The 23,954-nt window shown below is 35.2% G+C and overlaps 2 protein-coding genes and 2 non-coding genes across 4 annotated transcripts in view; 2 read left to right on the top strand and 2 right to left on the bottom strand.

The window, feature by feature from the left end:
* The window catches only part of Smp_136880 (hypothetical protein), a gene marked incomplete at both ends in the record, with an annotated part of 8,030 nt that extends 7,500 nt beyond the window's left edge, over positions 1-530 (bottom strand). Inside the window, one exon of the mRNA XM_018797346.1 lies at positions 481-530. Within this exon, the coding sequence (XP_018652397.1) occupies positions 481-530 (50 nt within the window). The remainder of the gene's footprint in view (positions 1-480) is intronic.
* A 1,365-nt stretch (positions 531-1,895) lies between these two features.
* Positions 1,896-4,339, bottom strand: Smp_136890 (hypothetical protein; the record flags this gene model as incomplete). The annotated part of the gene is made up of 2 exons (XM_018797345.1): positions 1,896-1,910; positions 3,956-4,339. 2 exons carry the CDS (start codon positions 4,337-4,339, stop codon positions 1,896-1,898), a joined length of 399 nt encoding a protein of 132 aa, XP_018652396.1.
* A 15,032-nt stretch (positions 4,340-19,371) lies between these two features.
* Smp_tRNA_00532_Gln_TTG.1.1 lies at positions 19,372-19,438 on the top strand. The gene has a single exon. It is a non-coding gene (tRNA).
* Positions 19,439-23,097: 3,659 nt separating this feature from the next.
* On the top strand, positions 23,098-23,164 carry Smp_tRNA_00955_Pseudo_TTG.1.1. The gene has a single exon. It is a non-coding gene (tRNA).
* Positions 23,165-23,954: the final 790 nt, after the last annotated feature.

Genomic DNA, 23,954 nt, shown 5'->3' with positions numbered 1-23,954 from the left:
CAGGAATCCTACGATAGGGCGAGTAGGCGGTCCAGTGCTTCCGGGTTTTCCATGGTGGTCTAGCTTCAATTGAATCACGCTTTCAACTAATCTACATTTAAGAAATTTATATAATTAGATCTTTCAGTTATCTCTGAATTTACCTAATAAGATAGACTCACTATATATTTCATTGACAGATCAACTGTGTAATTAAATACATAGTCTATCTAGTAAAAGAAAAACATGAAACAAGATATTCAGAAACTTATCTTTTTAGAACTTGTTCTACATTAATCTGATTCCTATCAAATTATGCTCAGGTTGTAGCACATTTCCATTTGTATGTTTATTGTTCAAAGCATCCTTGAAAGTTTCCTTGGGTTAAAGTAATACGTTTACCGTCAATTCTGGAGTTACTATGACCAATCTCTGATTAGGTTATGGATTTACTCTGTTGCAAAATCTTGTACTAGACCGAATTACCTATTCAGTACTCACTGATCATCATGATTGTCAGTCCATGATGTAAGATATATCCAAACAACCATGTTCAGCATACCTATGTAATTACGTCAAATAAATGATTTTGACTATATCGAGTAGTGAATCTGGATGACAAACAATGGGATTTATTAGTAGACACCAGTTTAATCAACACTACAGATGGTCATTGCTGATGAGAATCAAATGACACAAAAACTAAATCCAGAATTATCCTGTTCTCTACTTCTCACCAACTAATCATAATTGGTTGCATTTACACCCAACAAAACACAATTTGTTCAAATCAATGAGTCAAGCATAGGTACTGATCACTGTATGAGTGGGTGTCAACATGAAATAGTGAGTAAAAGTGATAATATTAGAAATGAAACGATAAAACTTCCGATATGATGAATATGAAACATCATATATTGAAAGTATTTATGATCTCATTAATATGAAGTAGTAAATTCCAACAAATATTTATCTAATATCTATTTAAGTTCAACACAACTTCTCACACGTAGATTTTCTGACTTAAGACTGAGTGCATCAGTTTAGTGAAATGCGTAGTAGTTGAAGATCGAATCACACTTCACATCATATCAGAAACTATTTGATGATGATATACTTTACTGGTAGCACTGGATGGCCATTTTGTCCTATTGTGGGACTCCTCAGCAGTGCGCATCGACGATCCCGCCTCGCAAGATTTGAGGAGTCCGACAATAAAAAGAAATGGCCGTCCAATGCTTCCAGGTTTTCCATGGTGGTCTAGCTTCGATTGACTCTTGAATTCAACTATGAAAATACTGAAATCTCCACAAAACCCCTTCTGATAATAATAATCATATGCTCACTAATGACTAGCTTCAAGAAATATTTCCTGGAGTCCTAGTGAAAAGCAGTGACCAGTGTAGTTCAATCAGGTCTGTTGTGAGATAATAACTCACTGAAGACAATGGTGGACGGTTGCTCAATTTCGTGTATTGGTTGAATATAGACATTAACACCATCAGATGCCGGCTTAGTGGTCTAGTGGTTAAGCGCTTTCTCGCAAGACTGATAGATCCTAGGTTCTAATCTCGCGATGCGGGATCGTGGATGTGCACTGCTGAGAAGTCCCACAATGGAACGAAACGGCCGTCCAGTGATTCCAGGTTTCCAACGGTGGTGTAGCTTCAATTGACTCATGATTTTAACTATGATAACAATGATCAGAAATATTGTTTCTTATGTAAAATTTCATATAGATGCTTTATAAGGATTAACCTTTCTTTTGTTAAAATAAAAACGAATCCATTGTCTCGGTAAAGAGTATTACTTATTCCAAGTTTCAAGTGATTCATATAATTATAAATGACTGATCAATCAACTTCGAATTAAAAACAACCGGAAAATATTCTATTCCTTGTCCATTGATAAAGCTATTATGATTCAGAATCCTAAAGGGTAATGAATTAATATCTAAAGTGATGAATGCTCTGTTTCAACTTCATCTTGAAGATTAACACTTGTAGGCTGATGCATTCGGCTGTTCAATCTTGAATCTTGAATAAAATATGCCAGCCTGAATTCCCCTGTTAGCCATTATACAAAATAAAATTAACTCATACATTCAATTAATTATTTGATAAATAAAGTTTGACTTTAAGATGATAGTTGGAGGTGGTCAACAGGAAACCCTAGACCCTGGTTTCATGGTACCTGGTACTCGTCAGCAAGGCGTACCTGTAATCTTGAGGGAACTGGTGCTCCCTGACAGACTCGACCCCGTGGCACCCAGCTTCACAGTCAGAGACGTTACCACTGACCTATCTGGGCCGCGACCGACCTCCTGTAGGACTGAGATGTAATCACAATTGATTGATCACTGGGTGGTGATCAATGTCATGTATGTCAAGTCTTTTTTAGTACAGATCTAATGCCACCGACTTTTTAACAAGGATTAATTTGTAATAGAAGTACAAAAGTACTCAGAGGTGTAATTGTCTCATGATATTGAATGTGTGACGTAATAACGAAAATCGTTACAAATTAGCTTATTAATAAACTATTATAGTGATGAATTACATATGTCATAGACTCAATACAGAATAGAAACTACCCTAAAAATGAAATAAACTATAATCTATTAAGTGATACTTATGTTAGATAAACTGTTTTGACTAAATCTTGTTTATTTACAAGTTTCTATGTTACATTTTATCTAGTATTATCATGAAAAATTCATTCAGTAAACATCTTAGCACAATTAACTTAAACTGTTTGTTCCACTTCACTTAGTATTACTTGTTTGAATCTTCCCATTGATGTTCAGTCTCTTATTGGCATATGTGTATACTGTGCGTATAGCCTCGATATAGTCTTAATTCACAAGCATTATAAGCAAAGATGGATAGTGGCTAACAGTGGAATCCAGGACGCGATGGCGTTTGAAGCGAAAGATATTGGGTTCGAGTCCCAGAGTGAACTCTGAGATGTCGGTATATCCAGCTGACGAGCTCCAAATAGGACGAAACTCATGTCCTGGATTCCACTGCCAGCCACTATCCATCTTTGCTTACAATGTTTGTTCCACTATTTATATAATTTCACATATTGCCAGAATTAACGGATGTAGTAAGATGGCGGAGATTTAAACAACCTATACATTTCAGATATTTACGTACAATCAGAGATCACTCACTTATCTCAACTCAAGCTTTCACAAAATGATAAATAAGATCTAATGTTTACATTAACAAAATATGATACATTTCTCTCATTGCTAAGTTATGTCAAATTCACATCTTATATACAATACAACCCAACCAAAATCAGTGCTCATCTTGTTATGCTAACAAGGTATGGCAACTTGGACCGATGCATATATGTGAAGAAGATTTGTAGCTTAGGTGGATGATTTTGATGTAGGTTTGTTCTCTGAGCTGGATGGTTTGGTCATGGAGCTTTTATCGGTAGAAGTTTACCCGAAGTTTGTGCTGATGATGTTGTTCAGAAGGACGATGAAAGCTCCACGACCAAACTATCCAGCTCAGAGAACAAACCTACATCAAGATGCATATATGTGCTTGGCCCTACGTTGTAGCTGACTGACTAACAACCGAAAACGACTGGATCACTCGAAGTATTTACTCAAAACAAGTTAGATTATCTTTCAATTAAATAATTTAATGCAAAGTTAAGTTAATTCATTAACAGTAATATATAATAAATAAAATAATAAACGAATAAATACAATAAATTTGTCATTTTCTGTAGCGAAATGAAAAGCTTTATTATGGCCAGTATTTACAAATGATGAGACAATTCAAATCATCAAATGAAATGATGCAATCAGTTGTTGACATCATATCATATATAATGAAAATTAACGATTCGGTGGTGGTATTATAGATACTGGAATATTTGAATGATGTAGAACATATGATGTAACACTTGGTGTGAAATTAAGTTTCCAAAATCCTAAACCACGTTTTGACATGACCACAGCATTAATCTTTCTCTCGTTTATTGTTTTAACCAATGCTGGACCAGCTTTATTATCAATTTGTATAACAGCTTCAGATTTGATTCCATATTTAGTAGCTTCATTTACCATTTCTTGACATAGAATTTTGGCACTTTTCATACTTTCTTCTGGTACATGAAATGATGAACCAGCTGGCATTGATTCACATTCATGTGATAATGCAGACAAAGCGGATGGTAGAATAGGATCAATGACATGAACGAAAATAACCAAATCACCATCACGTTTCATATTTTCTTTATACCAATTTAATGCTTTCTTTGATTCATTACTATTATCTAATGGAATTAACACCTTTCTTAATACTTTGGTAGTTTTTGATGAATTGGATCCAGTCATTGTTTAAGCTGGTTTATTTGATTCAACTAGATAGTTCGTTCCTCTTGATCTATATTGTTTTCCTTATGTGCTCAGATCGTTTATATACTTGAAAATGAAAATATTCATTGGCTTAAAACAAATGTATTCGGATATTATATGAGTGGTCATTGTTTAGAATTGGCTACCAAGGTCAAATAATATTTAAAAATATTGTTTAAAACAATGATTGGCGCTAAATCAAATACCTGAATGTTTGTTTATGAGTTTTCTCTTTTTTGATTGGTTAAAATTGTATTATGTTTTTAACGCGGTAATACCTTCAACTTTAACCTTGAATAATAGTGGAAACGTACTATTTATTTCTATGTTTCAGTACTATAGTAAGTTGTTATAAAATCTTATAATTTAAAAAATGAAATAAATCATATCAGAAGGGGTTTTGTTGAGATTTCAGTATTTTCATAGTTGAAATCATGAGTCAATTGAAGCTAGATCACCATGGATAACCTGGAAGCACTGGACGGTTGTTTCGTCTTAGTATGGGACTTCTTACCAGTGCTTCCAGATTTTCCATGGTGGTCTAGCTTGGATTGATTCATGAATTCAATTAATAAATTATTACAATTTCCATAAAGCCTCCTTTCTGATATTTATCTTAACTTGACTAGTCATTATAGTTATATTCACTTGGTATTGTTTGTTTGAATTCAAACTTCATTCCATTGCACAAGCAAGTGGCTATCAGGACTCCGTAGCTGAGTGGATAACGGGATGGCGTTTGAGGTGAAAAGTAGTGTGTTCGAGTCCCAGAGTGAACATCAACTCTGAGATGCAGGTACATCCAGCTGACGAGTCCCAAATAGGATTCCACTGCTAGCCACCATCCATCTTTGCTTACCATGCTTGTGAATTTAGGCTATATCGAGGCAATACACACAGTATGGACATATGCCAATAAGAGACTGACCAGTTGCAGTCCTAAAACATCAATGGGAAGATTCAAACAAATAATACTAAGTTGATTATTAATATCATTATTGATGTTTATTTTCAGAGTGATGTGTATTACTTTGCATCAGTGATTTAGATCTTATTCGAGAAAGGAATTCTTCATGAAATGCTCTTTGAGTTTTACCAGAACACAACTAGTGGAATTCAATTCATGATGAAAAATGACTTTACATATTAAAACTGATCGTTATGATTTTTTTTTAATCTAGTCAATTTAAATGAATCATCATATTCGTTCTATCAGTTAATGAGCCATGTGAGTAAGATGTACACTATATGATTGAGGTCTGCACCATTCTCGAAACTAATGCTTAGAGACTTTGGTTGTTATGACTTAGAATTGCTCACAATGGTGCATGTGCTCTTTGAACTTCAGTCCCCAAATCTCCTTATGTGTTTTACTTTTTCCTTTTATAAGTAATCCTTTCTAAAACTACCACTAATAATACTATTACTAATACTACCATATTATTTGCTATGATAATTTTGTCTCATTGTACTAATGTAGTGTAGCCACTTGGGTTGATGCATATGTTTATTATATTCTATGTTACATATAACTAACTGACTGACTGATTAGAATAAGACATTGAACTTTAAAAGTTGAAAGAAATCAGTATTATTTACTTATTCAAGCATACCTCTACTATAATCTATTCATGCATATTTGTGATATATTGAATAATTATCTGATGAAAATGAGATATCATAAAAGAATTTACACATATGTATAAATAAGGTTAAATTGGATAGTGAGTAACAATGGAATCTATAAAGTGTATTTAATTCTAGTTGTAACTCGTTAACTGATTGTATCTTTATCATAGTGTTGATATTGAAACTGATGGTCAATTCTGATGGCCAACCCTTCAAACTTCATCTTATTATTTGTTAAAATACTATGTTAAGATATCTATCAAAACGTTTAACGAGTATGATGTTTAATAATCCAGATGGTTTAAGATAGATAGTTGAAAACTCTAGATTGAAGCTCTACGTTACTTGACACTTATCAGAAAGGCGAACAAGAGATTTTAGGGTAATTGATATTTCACTGATCAGTGAACAGTGATAAGTGTCACGTCTGTTTATCTTAAGAGCTGATAGAATTCTATCTACGGAGAAGTAGTTTGACAAACAGTCTGTTTAACTCTACATACAATTAGACATAACGTAGTTGGAGGTAATCAGGACCAAAGGACTAGACAAACATGACATCGACCACCACTCATTGATCAATGAACTGTATATTTTTCACTATAATTATTTGTAATAGTTTATGCTATACAGTTGTTAATAATCAGGAACAAATTTGATTTAATATTCCATCTAGTCCACCGAGCCGGCACCCAATGGTGTTAATGTCTAACCTTAAATAATTCACGAAATTGAACAACCGTCCACCATTGTCTTTAGTGAGTTATTATCTCACAACAGACCTGGTTGAACTCCACTGGTCACTGCTTCTCACTAGGACTCCAGGAAATATCTCTTGAAGTCAGTCACTAGTGAGCATATGATTATTATCAGAAGGGGTTTTGTGGAGATTTTAGTAGTTTTATAGTCATTGAGATTAAAATATATTGAAATATATTGTTTACAGATTATAAAATATAGTGAAGAACATGAATAAAACCTGAATCATTTTGTTATTATTTTGAATTCACTAGTGAATATAAGCATATTTTCAGAAGGGGTTTTTGTGGAGATTTCAATAATTTTATAGTTGAATTCATGAATCAATTGAAGCTGGATCACCATGGATAACTTGGAAGCACTGGATGGCCATTTCTTTTTATTGTGGGACTCCTCAAATCTTGCGAGGCGGGATCGTTGATGCGCATTGCTTATGAGTCCCACAATAGGATGAAACGGCCGTCCAATGCTTTCAGGCTTTCCATGGTGGTCTAGCTTCAATTCACTCATGATTTCAACTATTAATGTTTTGTCTTTTTTCGGACATATAATCTTGTTATTTTTGTTTGACAAGTTGATGACCACATGGAATCAGTATTTGAGTAGATAATATACTGGTGTTATAAGTCGATATGATGGGGGTTTTTTTGTTTGAATGTGAAAATGACTGTATAAATGAAGGTGAATGTATTTGATGATTCTGTGATAGAAATAAATTCATTGAGTGGATTCCATTCTTATCTAAGTCCATGTGTTCTAAAATCGTATGATCATCTATTCTATTTTAGATACTGAACTATCTGATGTTACGTTTTTGTGTTGTTCTGTTATTGAAATCATCTTTTATCTAATTAACATTAATAGTATTAAATTATTATCATCATTGTTAACTATAATGAAGGCAACTTTTAGATAATAAAAAAAGGTGATATAGTTTAGATATGATCCTATAGTACTAAGTCATTTGCTAAAATATAGATATGTGCATACAACACCAGTCTTTTGAAAATACGATGGCAATAATAATACAGGCTTATATTTAATAACTATGTGATGTTCAATTATTTCGTGGTATATTTTCATTAGTTACTAACTAATTGGAAAACTAAAAGCCGTTACTTACTTATAAATAAAATGATAATCAAACAGTAGTATCAAATACTACATGTCACTCTAATTGATTGTTCACTCAGGTATGACAACTGCAATGTATCCTAAGTCCTTTTTAATACTGATCGAATTCTGTTGATCAAGTTGTCATGTTGTCAAGGTCTAATTAACTCAACAATGTGAGTATTTTTTTCAAGATTCAAGGTGGGTATCGGAGGTAGCCGATGAGAAATCCTGCTTCACCTAGGTTTCTTACTTTTCGGCAATCGTCAGTAAAGTATTCGTGTAATCTTGGTGGAGCTGAAGCTTGCTGGCTGATTTGATCCCGCGTAACCCAGCTTCATAGTTAGAGACGTTACCACTATTTGGGCTGCAACTGACCTCTTTTAGGTCTGAGATGTATTTACGACTGACTGATCACTGAGTAGGAACCATTGTCATGATCTCAAGTCTTTCTCGTTGAAGGCACACCTTGCAGACGAGTGCCAGTTACTGTTATATCTAGAGCTTTGATTCTTGCTATGCGGCGTACTACTAGACTACTTGAACGATCGAATCCGCGACGTCTCAAGAGAGAAGACAGAAGACTAGTAAGTAGAAATGCATTTCCCAACACAGTGTCAAGTATATTACAAAAATCTGATGTATTTATAGCTTTTGGCTGAAAGTAAATCATCATTTCGGATAGCCAATAGGCACATAGGGGATCCTTCTCATTGATCTAATAGGGAAACTACACGTCCACATTCTATAATGTTCCTCTAGCGGTGATTGGATGGAATGTCTTCGACTCTTTTTGGGCTTCTTGAAGCTTCCTTGAGTTTGTCAACGAGCCATCCTTAAAGTTACCATGAAACCTACCGATCGCCTCCAGTGACCTTACACCATGTATCTTATGTACTACGTGTATAAGAGCAGTCAATAATATTCATCTGATCAGGTATAATTGATAAAAAAGAACGTTTCTATACAGTGAGCTACTGATTTTATTCTGATTTTCTAGATTGTGAGTTGATTGAATCCAGGCATCAAGATGATTTGAAATATTGCCAAAATTGAACAAAAATAAGATAACTTGAAATCATTATAGGGAAACAACAGCATTTCGCATCATTGTATTTTTAAAATGAAATTAAATATAGTTTCTAGGAGACTTGAAAAATTGAACAACCGCCATTTCTCAACATTACTCCAAATGAAGCTGCTGAGTGGTATAGTCACTAGATTTCAGAATTCAAGAATAAATATGCACAGAAATTAGAAACTTTCGAAGCATATGAATGATAATTATGTTTTCTTTTTACTACTCTAAATTTTTGACAGATAGAGAGCTTACCAATAACTATAAATGGTAATTCATAGATTTGAGAACGTTTCAACATTTATTTTGTTCTAAGCTGAAGATTTTCTTCTCAAGTGGAGTTGACAAAAATACAAATTTCACAGTCTGGAAATATTTCACAAATGTACTGTTCACTTTTAAAGTTATCTAACCTTATCAGAAGGGGATTTTGTGGAGATTTTAGTAATTTTATATAGTTGAAATCATGAGTCAATTGAAGCTAGACCACTATGGAAAACCTGGCCGTCCAGTTTATTTATTTATTTATTTAAACACATAAATATTTGTACAAAGGGCACCAGATATATATGCGTCACACAAATCTCATTTGATTTGTGTGAGGGCTGTGATACTGCCCAGCTGCCCAAACTGAAACAGGTGGTTTTCTTAGGGGGTCACACCCGGAGCCTTTGACCTAAAAATCTGATCCACTAGGCAGTGGAGCATCATGAGGAGATGCAGTCCCATGGTAGCCGGTGACCAATGATTGATTCATAAGCCATTTGTTCCCTCATGATACTGGAGCCCATGTACACCATTGGTTTGGAATCAGGGTTTTCCAACTTCTCTAGGTGGACTTTCCGTGTCCACCAACTCAGTAAAGCACCGGACATTCGCTTTTCGTCCTCTCAATTTCATAAACAACAGTAATGTCACGAGAATGCAGTGAGTAGGACTTCCCTTTTAGAGGCTATATACGCGTGGCTATGTGAGAGCATTTCGGGAGGGAGATCGGACTCGCATCACTCTCAGCCGTACAAGGGCATTTGGGGCCGTCCAGTGCTTCCAGGTTTTCCATGGTGGTCTAGCTTCAATTGACTCATGGTCTCATCTATTAAAATTACTATAATATCCATAAAAAATCTCTTCTGATGTTAGTAACAATAATAGTTATAGTCTTGTATTCAGACAATTGATTATGTACAATCAAACATGGAGTTAATCACATGTATATTAAGTATATATTAAATCAGTATATCCTTTTGATAAGCTACTATCATATTCAAAATTACTCATCCAATTATCAATGGTCTAATCTGGTATCATATGAATGTCTAACATGTACTTGATTACTACAAGAACTTATTATACCAATCATTCATTCTATATGAGATTAATTAGCTTGATTCATCTACATTCAACTATATTGATGTTGGTATACTGACGTGAACCCAATAATTTTTACTTTAAAAATCAATCATTAATAAAGAGAAGTGTTCTACACTGAACTTTTTATTGGAAATAAAGATTAATAACATCATGGATCAAATCAACACTAAATAATTAATACGAAAGTAAATCTGTCTACTTCAAGTGGATCTGTCCAAATTACGTGTACTAAACCCATATAATGGCTTAGCTTCAAGATTATTCCTTAGACTTTGTGTTTCAATTACCTTGAAAACTGTTATTAAATAAATCCCAACCGTGTGTATGAATTTAGAAGGCAATGTGAACAGTTTTTATTGGATAGTACAGACGACAAATCTACAAACACATCAAGAGAATTTGAGCAGAAAGACTTCTCTAGCTTCAGTTCTATCTTGGCAACCAACAGCTAGTGGTGATCTGAAGCTATGTCAGTGCCTCTCCTGCTTCCCACGTCCTCCATTGACCTAGTGAATGTTTTATTGATGCGAATATGATTTATCTGGTTCTCCGTGATGTGTTCCTGTGAGATTCATGAAGCTTTATGTATGCGCTTATGTGAGAATATTGTGCTGCCTATAAACAACTTGTTGAGCGAACATGGATTTGAAAATCTCTCCCTAATCTCGTTTCTCTCTCCCAGTCAGTTCATGTCGTCCCATTATATCTTCATATCCGGTGTTGTCCACTCCGACTTTTGCATTTATATCCCCCATCAGAATGGTCAGATCCTTTCTTGACCACTTCACTATGATTGATTACAGCTTCTCATTGAACCAACCTTTATCGTTGCTATCATTGGTGGGTGCATAACATTGGATAACATTCATTATGATTTCCTCCTTCTTTATTTTGAATGATATTTTTATTGTTCTGGATGCATGAGATTCTCAACCAACAAGTGCATTGCGAGCTTTTTGGACAGCAACAGAGCAAATTCCTGAATGTGTTGATCATTTTCTTCTTCGTGAACACAGTAAAACAGCATCTCTCTTGAATATGGTATTTTCTGTCCAACTTGGTTTCAATGGGTTCCATTGATTCCGAGAATCACCAAGTTGTATCTCATCATTTTTATAGTTATTTGATTGATCCTCCCTGTCTTCCACATTATCTAGATATTCCATGTACCCATAAAAATTTTTGCATTGGTTGTTAGAAGGGTCATTGGCCTCGTAGATTCAGAATAATATTGGCTTTCATCATGAGACATCATTATTCATCTGAATAAAGATACTTTAACTTGAAGAACAGGGTTTAGATGGTTTAAGTCGTTTTATCAGGTTAGCGTTTTTTAGCAAGGTTGTTTTCCAAGTAATAAAGTCGCTGATCCCACGCCCATCCCTCCTCCTTTGTGTGGGCTAGGGACCGGCAGTAGCCCTAGATGAGCTACAGTCGGAGTGTTCAAATAACACTATCTGTTAAATTAATTAATTAAAGGGTTTAACAACATTAACCTTAATCAAAATGAGTTGTAGAAGATGAGCTATACCAATTTTAGATGAGACAAACTTTGAGCGATGTCAAAGTGACCTTGAGAATGCCCACCTACTTCCTAGGACTAAATGAAGGTTATAAAACAGTTTAAGGAATTAGTATTATGATTTACAATTGACTGTTAGGTTTTTAGAACTAAATTTAGAGTTTTCATCAAGAACTAACATCAGCTAAAATGCAGAAAATGCTATTTAGTCAAATAGATGAATGAATTTCGTGCTAAACTCCAAGACCTATTATCTTATATCTGATTGGTTAGTCTATAAATTATAATCTCACCCCATTTTCTATTATCATAATCCTTATTATTAAATTTCATTATCTCATTTTGATTGTGTAATAATAACGAACAAAATTAAAACAAAACTTTCTTTTTAAATTCACTTAGTATTGTATGTTTGAATCTTCTCATTGATGTTTAGGACTGCAACTGGTCAGTCTCTAATTGGCATATGTCCATACTGTGCGTATTGCCTCAATATAGCCTTAATTCACAAGCATTGTAAGCAAAGATGGATAGTGGTTAGCAGTGAAATCCAGTTTGACCTCGTCAGCTGGCCCACTGTCTCCGCCCTTGGACCATTTTCCCATTTCTCCCCCTTCCCTCGTCCGCCCCCTTTTCCTTTTCCCCTTTCCCCCCTCTTTCCCCTTTTGCGCAAGGTCCCGTTTCGCTTTTTTTTTCTTTACCCCCCCCTTTCCCTTTCCCCCCTGCCTTTTCTCCCAAGCCTCCCTTTTCTCTCCTTGCCCTCTCTTTACAAGCCTTTCTTTCTTTCCCCTCAACGTTCGTTTGAAGCGAAAGGTAGTGGGTTCGAGTCCCAGAATGAACATCAACTCTGAGTTACAGGTACATCCAGCTGACGAGTCCCAAATAGGTCGAAACGCGCATCCTGGATTCCACTGCTAGCCACTATCCGTTTTTACTTACCAAAACTTTCTTTTTCATTTTTTTCTTTTTGCTCTTCTTTTCATCTAATTTTCATTTTACCAAATTCATTTTAAATCAAGGGATTCATTTCTTTTTTTTATATCTAAACTAAGATAAACAAATTTTTCTTGAATTTATTTAAGGTGAATTATGTAATATCGAAAGTTACGTGTTGATATGGTCACTAAGCACACATACACAAAAGAAAAAGAATACTCATCGAAGAGAAACTTTAAAGTTTTCTTTATTTTGTTTGTTTTTTTTTTGTTTTTCTTCACTAAACATCTGATCATCTATAAATTATCATCAATATTTGATAAACTAGGGGGTAACAGGGGTAAGTAAGTAAATAAGTAAATAAGTAGTTTGATAAACTAATATTGGCCAGTAAAATTAATCCATTATCAAATAATAAATTGGACAATAATCGAACGTTGTTGTTTCTTTTTTGGATCAGATAATACGTGTATCTAATTAACATTACAAAAAAAACTATTTGTATAAATGATAAGATGTAGATAATATTTATCTGTGAAACTAATAGAAAGTTAAATGTAAACAAGTGGAAGGTGAACTAGAAAAACAAAAACTTTTAATGGAGTGATTTTATCTGTAATATTATAGTGACGCAGCTTTGAAACTATTTCTTAGGTGTTGTTTATTAATCACTTTGATAGTCGTTATTAGTAGAGATTTCAATGGTATTTGAATTCAGAAGGGAATAAGAACAAGGTGACTACAGTTTATTAGAGGATAGCACAGGTAAAAAAGTTATTACTAACTTACTTACGTACGCCTGTTACCCCTCGTAGAGGAGCATAGGCAGCACACCAGCATTCTCCATCCAACCCTATCCCAAGCAATCCTTTCCAGTTCGTCCCAGTTAGCATTCATCCTTTTCATATCTGCTTCTATTTACCAGTGTAATGTGTTCTTTGGCATTCCTCTTCTCCGCTTCCCTTCACCATTACAAGTCAGCGATTGCCTCGTGATGCAGTTTGGTGATTTCTTCAATGTATGTCCAATCCACTTCCAACATCTTTTCCTAATTTCCTCTTCAGATGGAAGATGGTTTATCCTCTCCCATAAAACACTGTTGCTGATAGTATCCGACCAGTGAATGTAGAGTATTTTGCGATGACAACTATTTATAAATAATTGTGCATTCTTGACGATGGATGTAGTAGTTCTCCACATTTCAGCTCCATACAGTAATGAATGACTGTCTTGACGTTCGTATTGAAGATTCTCACTTTGCGATTAGTTGACAGTTGTTTTGAGTTCCATATGTTCTTCAATTGTAGAAATGCGGTTCTTGCTTTGCCATTCCTCACCTTTACACCTGCATCCGATCCTCCTTGTTTATCAATGATACTTTCCAGGTACGTGAATGTTTCCACCTTTTCCAGAGTTTCTCCATCAAGTTAAAAAATTTATAAGCATATCAAATAAAAATTTGGTGCACAGAGGCCAATGTGTGTGTGCAAGCGAGAACAGAGGTAAATTTATAGTGGAATTTAATAAAGGAGCAGCTGACCACGGAAAAAGCTAAGCAAGACAAGGCGAAAGCTATTAATAGGATTCAAGCACATATATATGGGAAAGAGAATGATTCGTCGAGCGATATTTAAGTGAATAACATTTAAGTTAGTGAGAGATATGTATGTAGGATATCCCATTTGACAAAGCATACATGATCATACAGATATGATAGTGATCATAATCATACAAACAGATAGATGAATGGTTACCGTTCAGATAACATTGTCTATTAAATAAGTTAATTGACGGGTATGACAACATTAACCGTAATTAAAATTAATTGTAGGAGTGTGGCTTCCATCATCTGTTCCTAATTTTCTCTTACTGCTTCATAAAATATGAAATAACACAAAGGTTATCTAGACAATTTCTAATTGACAGAGTCAATTTTTCATAACAATATTTATATTAGTTTTGAGCTTAAACTAATGAGTTATCAATCAGTGGATTCGAAAAAATCTAGCAGGATTAATACCAAGCTTGGAATGCTTTGAATCCCTGTCTCATGCTTAATTACATCTGTTACCCTTCGTGGAGCATAGGTCTGTCGCCAGAGATTTCCAATCAACTCTGTGCTGGAGTATCCTTACGAATTACTGCTAAGTGCTACTCATTTTTTTGATGTCTGACTCCAATTTCCGATGATATGTATTCTTTGGTTTGCCTCGCTTCGTTTTGCCTTGAGAATTCTATATTGGAGCTTGATTACTGATGCAGTTTGATGATTTTCATAAAGTATGACCTATAGACCTCCGAATTCCCCCAGATCCCTTCTAGAATTATAGTCGGTTCAGAGCCCGGATGAAGCAGAGTTGGGTATGAGGTAGGTGTGCCTATCTCGTTTATAAATAGCTTGCTAAAGAAAGACTAACAGGAAAGAGTCATACTAAGCATTATATCTTATACACACTTCATCAAAAGGGAATAATGAAAAAAACGTGTACATCCCCGAAGGTGGGTTTAGGGTGAGGGGTTAACTACAGGACTGAAGTGTATATTTCTATCTCAAGCCAGTACGCTTGTACGCTAAAAATCCCAAATAACTTCAATACTTTATCATATACCTTTGGTTTATATGATCTATTGTCACGGTAAAAAGTGTTACTTTCTAAATATTTATGGCTATTCTTCAATCTGTAAATGAATAAATTAAGACAAAATATTTGACAAACTAGAAATATTCTCCAGATTTGTAACCGCAAAAGTATTTCTAATCAATTTGATTTATAAAGAGCCCATTCGTAATTTTCAAAGCTTGGATGACCATTTTATGTCATGTTATCTAATAGCTGAGTAAATGAAACTTCTCGTAATAAGTAACAAATGGTAATCAGAAGGGGTTTTGTGGAGATTTAGTATTTTCATAGTTGAAAGAGTGGGTCAATTGAAGCTAGACCACTATGGAAAACCTGGAAGCACTGGACGGCCGTTTCGTCTTATTGTGGGACTCCTAAGCAGTGCATAAGCACGATCCCGCATCACGAGATTCGAACCTAGGAGCTACCAGTCTTGCGCGAAAGCGCTTAACCACTAGACCACTGAGTTGGCCGGCATCCAACGGTGTTAATGTCTAATTTCAACTGATCCACGAAGTTGAGCAACCGTTCACCAATTGTCTTCAGTGAGTTGATATCTCACGACAGATGTGGTTTGAACTCCACTGGTCACTGCTTCTCACTAGAACTCCTGGATGTACTTCTCGAAGTCAGTCACTAGTGAGCATATGATTGACTCACGCTTTCAACTATGAAAACAAATGGTAAGATATTTTTGTCATCTGAGCAATATGCATGATCTGTCAAATAAATACACTAACTGTGATACTAATTTTTCTGGTGAATTTTGACAAAATCTTTCAGAAAATCTATGAAATGCTGAGAATTGTCCATGGAAATCAAATAGCTCTTTCCTATTGGATCAAGCATTTCAATGATAACTTGGAATGATGAATGGATGATACAATATGAGGACAGCCATCAAGCCTTATTGTTAATGAAGGTATCTGAGTTATGTAGTTTAATCGTTCTTTCTAATGGAAGATTCACTCAGCGGATGATCACTGATGCAATGGGTTTGAGTAAGTGATGTGTGTGCACGGTTCAAGCAAAACACGAAACGATGAAACAACTGAAGATTCTGACTTATGGAGACTACCATGGATATTTTAACTGTTGAATACAGTAATCATCAGGTGGTATAAATAAGAGAAAATTTTAGAATGGATAGGGGCAAGATTTTAGAGTTAAGAATTGTAATATTAAACATTTTGTTCATTCTATTTACCACACTCACTTACTTACTTACTTACTTACACCTGTCACCCCCAATCGAGCGTAGGCCGTCGACCAGCATTCTCCAGCCCACTCTGTCCTCACCCTTCCTAGTTCTATCCAACTTTTGTTCATTCTTTTCATATCTGTCTCCATTTCTCGGCACAATGTGTTCTTTGGTCATCCTCTTTTCCTTTGGCCTTGAGAATTCCAAGTGAGGGCTTGTCTTGTCACGCAGTTTGGTGATTTCCTCAATGTGTGTCCTATCCACTTCCAGCGCTTCTTCCTGATTTCTTCCTCCGCTGAAATCTGGTTTGTTCTCTCCAATAGTAGCTTGTTGCTGATAGTGTCTGGCCAACGGATCCAAAGTATTTTGCGTAGACAATTGTTAATAAACACCTGTATCTTCTGGATGATGGCTTTTGCAGTTCTCCAAGTTTCCGCCCCATACAATAGGACTGTCTTGGCATTTGTATTGAAAATTCTGATCTTGGATTTACCACACTCAAGAACTCAGTAAATATGTAAAATGTAAAACTATATTCAAAAAGTTTAATAAATATGTACAATATTATGATGTATTAATTGGACAATTGTTTGTAACTATATAGAAATAGATGAAACTACAAATTTAAAAAACTTCAATGCGTATTCTATACTAAGTCAAACTCTTACTGAAGCCCCTCTGATGCTACTGTCGGTCCCAAGCCCGGATAAAGGAGGAGGAACGGGGATGGGGTTAGCAAACCCATATCGTAAAAAACTAACTCTCTGAAAAAACGCTAACCAGAAAAGAAAAATAATAATGATTAACTAAGACAGTAGTTTAAACTTATTGTGATGTTTAAACACTATCATAGGTTATCACGAGGGGGTTTTGTGGAGATTTTTGTAATTTTATAGATGAGACCATGGGTCATTTGAAGCTAGACCACCATGGAAAACCTGGAAACACTGGACGGCCGTTTCGTCCTATTGTAGGAATCCTCAGCAGTGCGCATCCACGATCCCGCCTCGCGAGATATCATAGGTTTCCGATATTTCATGGAAAGTGAAATTTTTGGGTAGATCTTGTAAATAATATTAAAAGATGGTTATAAAACTGAATATTCTGATCCTGATGCATATTACATGTTAAAAGACGTAAACGACAAAGTTTTTTTGTTTAATGATGCTGGACAATGTATTGAGATGTGACGTAGAAGTATTGTTGATGAACAACCTACGTATGTACCTTCACAGGAACTATCGAACTGGCATATCTATATTGAATTAATTAGCCTTGGCAATTTATTATTTATGTTATTTGGCTGCCTGATCAAATATTTAGGCTACTTATGCTTATGTGTCCAATTACTCCTTTTTATAAACAGCTTAAAATCGATTGCAATACTGACTACTCAAATGCAAAAACTATAGCTCTTGGTACATTTTCTTCTTAGTGTACCGCTTGGATAAATGAGAGATGACTTCATTGAAATTAACTCGTCTAATATATGATCTATAAAGAAAATGGGTCTAACAGTTGAACTGACAGAAAGCTTTCATTCCTGAAGATGAGTACTTGAAAATGACTACCATGAAGCATTTAACTCCGCCTGTAGCTCCTCCGGGGGCTACTGCCGGTCCCAAGCCCGGATAAAGGAGGAGGGTTGTGCATGAGGTTAGCGACCTCATCCCGTAGAAAACATACAGTATATCAACTGGAATGAAACAAAATTTTTACGCTTGTGATAATCAAGTACTTGATTGACAGTGGATATGAAGTGATATTTCAAAAGTGTTTAAAATAATTTAGAAAATATCAAAGCTTATTTCACATTGGTCATTGTAATCAAGTTTTCCCAACTTGTCTTATATTACAGATAGACTATGGGAAACCTAATTTTGCCCTGGTAAAGATATTTATAATGAAATACTTTAGCCTGGTTAAAAAAAGACGTATTTTTCCCATCCTTCATAACGAGGGTACAATATCTTCCCTCTTGAAGATAATCTTTTCTGGCTAACTTGTGTCCAATGAGTTTAACTTATTCTAAGCACCACCTGATTTTATCTTACCATTTTTACAGCCAACTGAATGGTCCTTCTGGTCTCCTATATTATACAAATATTCTATCTACTGATGTTAATTGTTGCTTTGGTTATCAGAAGGGATATTGACCTTGTGACTTCCAAAGAATCTTGGTTTTTACACTAAATAATAACATACTGTTTATAGCTATTCATTTTTACTGTATTTAAATAAATTAATATGTTTGCTTATTGTTTATTTTAGCGGGAAAGAGGAATGCCAAAGAACACATTACGCCGGGAGATTGAAGCAGATATGAAAAGGATGAATGTTAATTGGAAAGAACAGGAAAGGATTGCCCAGGACAAGGTTGAATGCAGAATACTGGTGAGTGACCTATGCTCCTCAACGAGGGGTAACAGGTGTAAGTAAGTAAGTAAGTAAGTTCTTGTTTATTTTGACTTGTATATGTATATTTACTTCTTAAGTTTTGACCTTATTATATATATATATATATTAGATAAGGTGACTGATATAGATCAATCAATAGAATAAATTTCCTTCTGATATGCCAAATTTACTAATTTATAATTTAAAGATCTAAAATTACAGTAGCATAGCAACTATCCTACAATCATTCAGTATTGTTTGTTTGAATCTTCCCATCGATTTGTTAGGACTGCAACTGGTCAGTCTCTAATTAGCATATGTGCATACTGTGTGTATTGCCTCGATATAGCCTTAATTCACAAGCATGGTAAGCAGAGATGGACTCAGTGGCCGAGTGGATAACGCGATAGCGTTTGAAGCGAACGGTACTGGGTTCGAGTCTCAGAGTGAACATCAACTCTGAGATACAGGTACATCCAGCTGACGAGTCCCAAATAGGACGAAACGCGCGTCAAACTGGATTCCACTGCTAGCCATTATCCATCTCTGCTTAGTATCCTACAATCAATTTCGATGATGGTTAATTATGGCTAAGACCTTTTATTAACTTACTTAATAGACAATGTTGTTAAAACGGTAGCAATTCGTCTATTTATTGTTACTGTACCATCACTAGATCACATGACAGACACTAGCTAAAGTGTTGATCTTCTAAATATCACTCGATGATTCATCCTCTTCCCCATGTATATTGTACTCAAATCCTATTATTAGCCTTTGCTTTGCCTTGCTGTGTCTTGTTCGATTTGACTATAAATTCACTTATGCATTTGCTCGCATATACATATTGGCCTCTCTAATTCAAGTTCACTTGATGTGTTTGTAGCCTTATGACCTGTGCTATCCGCTAACACACTGTAGTCGCCACTTCTTATTTCCTTCTGTCATTATTTGTCTGACTCTTAGTGCTGATAGAATTCCACTAATAGAGTTGAAACCAAACCACTTTGAAATGACTCGATATTGTACGTATTTACGTCCTGATATTATGTGGCTAGAGGCAGTCAAAAAGAGAACCTAGACCTAAGTTTCATGTTGGCATTTAATAGCAGGACGATGACATGTTGCATGAGATGTTGAGTCATCTGAACTAGTGATCACAATTTAAATTAACTATAGAATTCAATGAAGAATAAGGACTCGGTAAGCATTACATTCGTCGTTATTCATTGATCAATTAATTGTAAATACCTTAGACTGATAGGTGGTCCGTAGCTGATCAAATAGCTCAGTTATAATATTATTTAATTGTGAAACTGTGATTTAGTTTCGAACTCCGTAAGAAGAGATCTGGGATAGAAGCATATAGATAAGTCTTAGTGACGACTACCAACTAGCATGAAATTTAGTTTCAGGGTTTCCTATCAACTACCTAACAAAACTTAGGATTATTTTTATTAAGTAATAATTAAGTCAGCCAAAATATTCTAGGTAAATCTTATTTATACCTGAGCTTCTACTATACGTTTTGTCTATTGTCATTATGAGGGATCCATTGGGTAAACACCAATTCTGGTGAACAACATTCAGTTTGTTTTTGCAGTAACTATGTACTTTTCCCCCATATGTAGTCTTATTGAGTATTTATAAAAATCAGTATATATACAAGTACATATTGATTGAAGGATGGTTTGTTTTGATGGCGTTTTAGGCAAGTGTTTTGGATAGTTAACCGATCTTTATTTTCACCAGTTTCCAGTGTTTTTATTTTGTGTCATGGGAATTATAGTCGTCTTCCATTGTTAAATATAAGCAGTAGGCCCGCGGATACTATACTAGTTACACAAGCACAAGATTTATAAATTAAGCAATCACAAAATACAAACAAGAGTTACGTAGATAAAAATTACATTTTTTGCTTAAAATTCTGAAGTTTCTATAAACAATCCTTGATAAGGTTATGCGTTCACACTTCTGAAGAGTTCAATGCCAAAACTAAACAGTTATTCAGTACTATCTGGTTTTCATGGTTGTCTGGTTGAAATCAGTCCAAGAAGTAAGATATATCCAGACAACCGTGTTTTTTATACCTACGTAATGAGGTCAAATAAATGATTTTGATTATATCGAGTAGTGAAGCTGAATGACAAACAATCGGATTCATTAGTAGGAACCAGTTTGCTCAACACTACAGATGGTCATTGCTGATGAGATCCAAATAACACGAAAACTAAATCCAGGATTTTCCTGTTCTCTACCTCTCACCAACTAATCATTATTATTTGTATTTACACCCATCAAAACACAATTTGTTCAAATCAATGAGTCAAGCATAGGTACTGATCACTGTATGAGTGGGTGTCAACATGAAATAGTGAGTAAAAGTGATAATATTAGAAATGAAACGATAAAACTTCCGATATGATGAATATGAAACATCATATATTGAAAGTATTTATGATCTCATTAATATGAAGTAGTAAATTCCAACAAATATTTATCTAATCTCAATCTATGATCAACACAACTTCTCACACGTAGATTTTCTGACTTAAGACTGAGTGAATCAATTTTATTTATTTATTTAAACATAAATATTTGTACAAAGGGGCACCATCTCTCGGGCCCCAGCCAGGGAGTCGTGAAGGACCAACAGAAGCTAGCCCTTTGCAGCTTTCTTTCATACCACGACACCATGTCATACACTGACCACCTTTTTCCAACCAGTTCCAGAGTCGGCAAATAATGCACGACGTGGAATTCTCTGGGACGACATTCGTAGAACGTATCCAAGCCACCAAAATCGGTGTTTCAAGATGGTGACAGCAATTGAATCATCGTCTCTGGTTCATACGCCATTTGTTCCCTCAGGATACTGAAGCTAGCCCATGTGCACCATTGGTTTGGAATCAGGGTTTTCCAATTCCCTTAGATGGACTTTCCGTGTCCACCAACCCGGTTAAAGCACCGGACATTCGCTTTTCGTCCCCTCACTTTCGTGAACAACACTCACCGCCTTCTCGTGGCCGGCCGATGAAAATTCAACAATCTCCACACTCATCTATGCTAATGATAATTATGTGCTCACTAATGGCCTGCTTTAAAAAAACTGTGACCAGTGAAATCCAACTATATCGAATGTAAGACAGTTATCCACCAAAGACAACGAAAGATGGTCCCGCAATATGAAGAATTGATTGAAGTTAGTTATGTACACCATAGGATGCAGAGTAGATAGTCTGCACAATAAGCGTCCGCTCATGAAGGTCCTGACGTCCATTCTATGTGATGGAGTAGTGGGTTGACACTAACGAGAATTTCCATACTAGGATGATGAAGTTGTCTATTACCTCATGCTTTTTAATGGTGATCCAGCTAAGATCAGTTGACAATTTAAATTATGGGAATTCTACAATTTACACAAAATCCTGTAGGGAAAAAAAATTTTTTGTTTAATTATGATTAATGAAAAAAACTCACTTATTTTCACTCATTTTAATCGGTTATTATATTTGGATTTACCGTGATCAACTGGTCTATCTAACATAACACAATCAAATATTTATCTATTTATTAGTATTCCATCTGTACTCCTCAAAAGTGTAGATCCACAACCCCAATCCCAAGGATTGAACTCAGAACCTTCTATCATAACGCCACCTATAGAGTAGATCCAAGAAATCTATGTCTCACAGTAACCACATACCGTTCAGACCATTTAGTCAGCATCCAATTATATATATTTGTAATTTCAGTCAATTCATGATAATTAGGTCTCACCAGTCACTGACATTGAGGATATTTGTTTCGTGGACAACATAGTTTAATTTCTCTAGTAGCCCCTTTTCACAGGTACTCTAGTAGTTACCTCTCATAATTCATCATTATCAAACATACAATAATTATTAGTATAATAATCATGTAATGAACGAGAACACAAGTGAGGACAACCAAATGTATTTAAACACAAATTTACGGAATGTCTTAGTCATATCTGAGAACCATACAGTAAATACTTCATTTGCAAACAGTCAATGGAAAGATTCAAACAAACAATACTAAGTGAATTTAAACTTCACCCCATTGCACAAGCAAGTGGCTATCAGGACTCAGTAGCTGAGTGGATAATGTGATGGCGTTTGAAGCGAAAGGTACTGGGTTCGAGTCCTAGAGTGAACATCAACTCTGAGATGCAGGTGCATCCAGCTGACGAGTCCCACCGCTAGCCACTATCCATCTTCGCTTATAATGATTGTGAATTAGGGCTATATTGAGACAATACGCACAGAATGCACATATGCCAATAAGAGACTGATCAATTGCAGTCCTAAACATCAATGGGAAGATTTACAAAACAATACTAAGTGAATCTAGTCAACCAATTGTCTCAAACTTCATTGTTCTTTCTTTTTCACACTAATCATTCTCTGTTCTCATTCACTTTCCTTCAATCTTCTTAACCTTCTGCCATCAGACATTTCACTTTCGATTACTGATACATGTTACTTATATCTGTCGACATCATTAACACACACACAAACACCACAACCAGACTATTTTAAATAGTATAATATATGAGTAGTATCATATATAATAAGTGTAGTAACGGTTGATATGTTAAGCTCATATACTTCTGTACAAGTCAATTGATCTGTCCATCATGGTCATGCTTTCATCTTGTTAATTATTCACTTATTAATCCCGACTATTTTTTATATGAGCGTGGTTGTGTGTACACTTCTTATCCTATTCATCGCATGTCTATAACTTATCCTTGTCTGACTATAAATATTGATTAACGCTTGATTAAAGTGAGTTGGCTTACCCGCCACCTCCAATGCGTGTCATTTTTGTTTCACTCGCTGATATTTACTCATGTGCTTATAACTTTCTGACCTGCGTCATTTGTCAATAAAACTGTAGTTGCCGCTTCTCTTTGCTTTCTGATTTTATTCACCGCTATAACG

The sequence above is a fragment of the Schistosoma mansoni genome, chromosome 4, assembly GCF_000237925.1.
Source record: "Schistosoma mansoni strain Puerto Rico chromosome 4, complete genome".
Classification (NCBI taxonomy): domain Eukaryota; kingdom Metazoa; phylum Platyhelminthes; class Trematoda; order Strigeidida; family Schistosomatidae; genus Schistosoma; species Schistosoma mansoni.
Note: the sequence above shows the minus strand (reverse complement) of the source record. Positions and strands in the feature narration are given on the sequence as shown.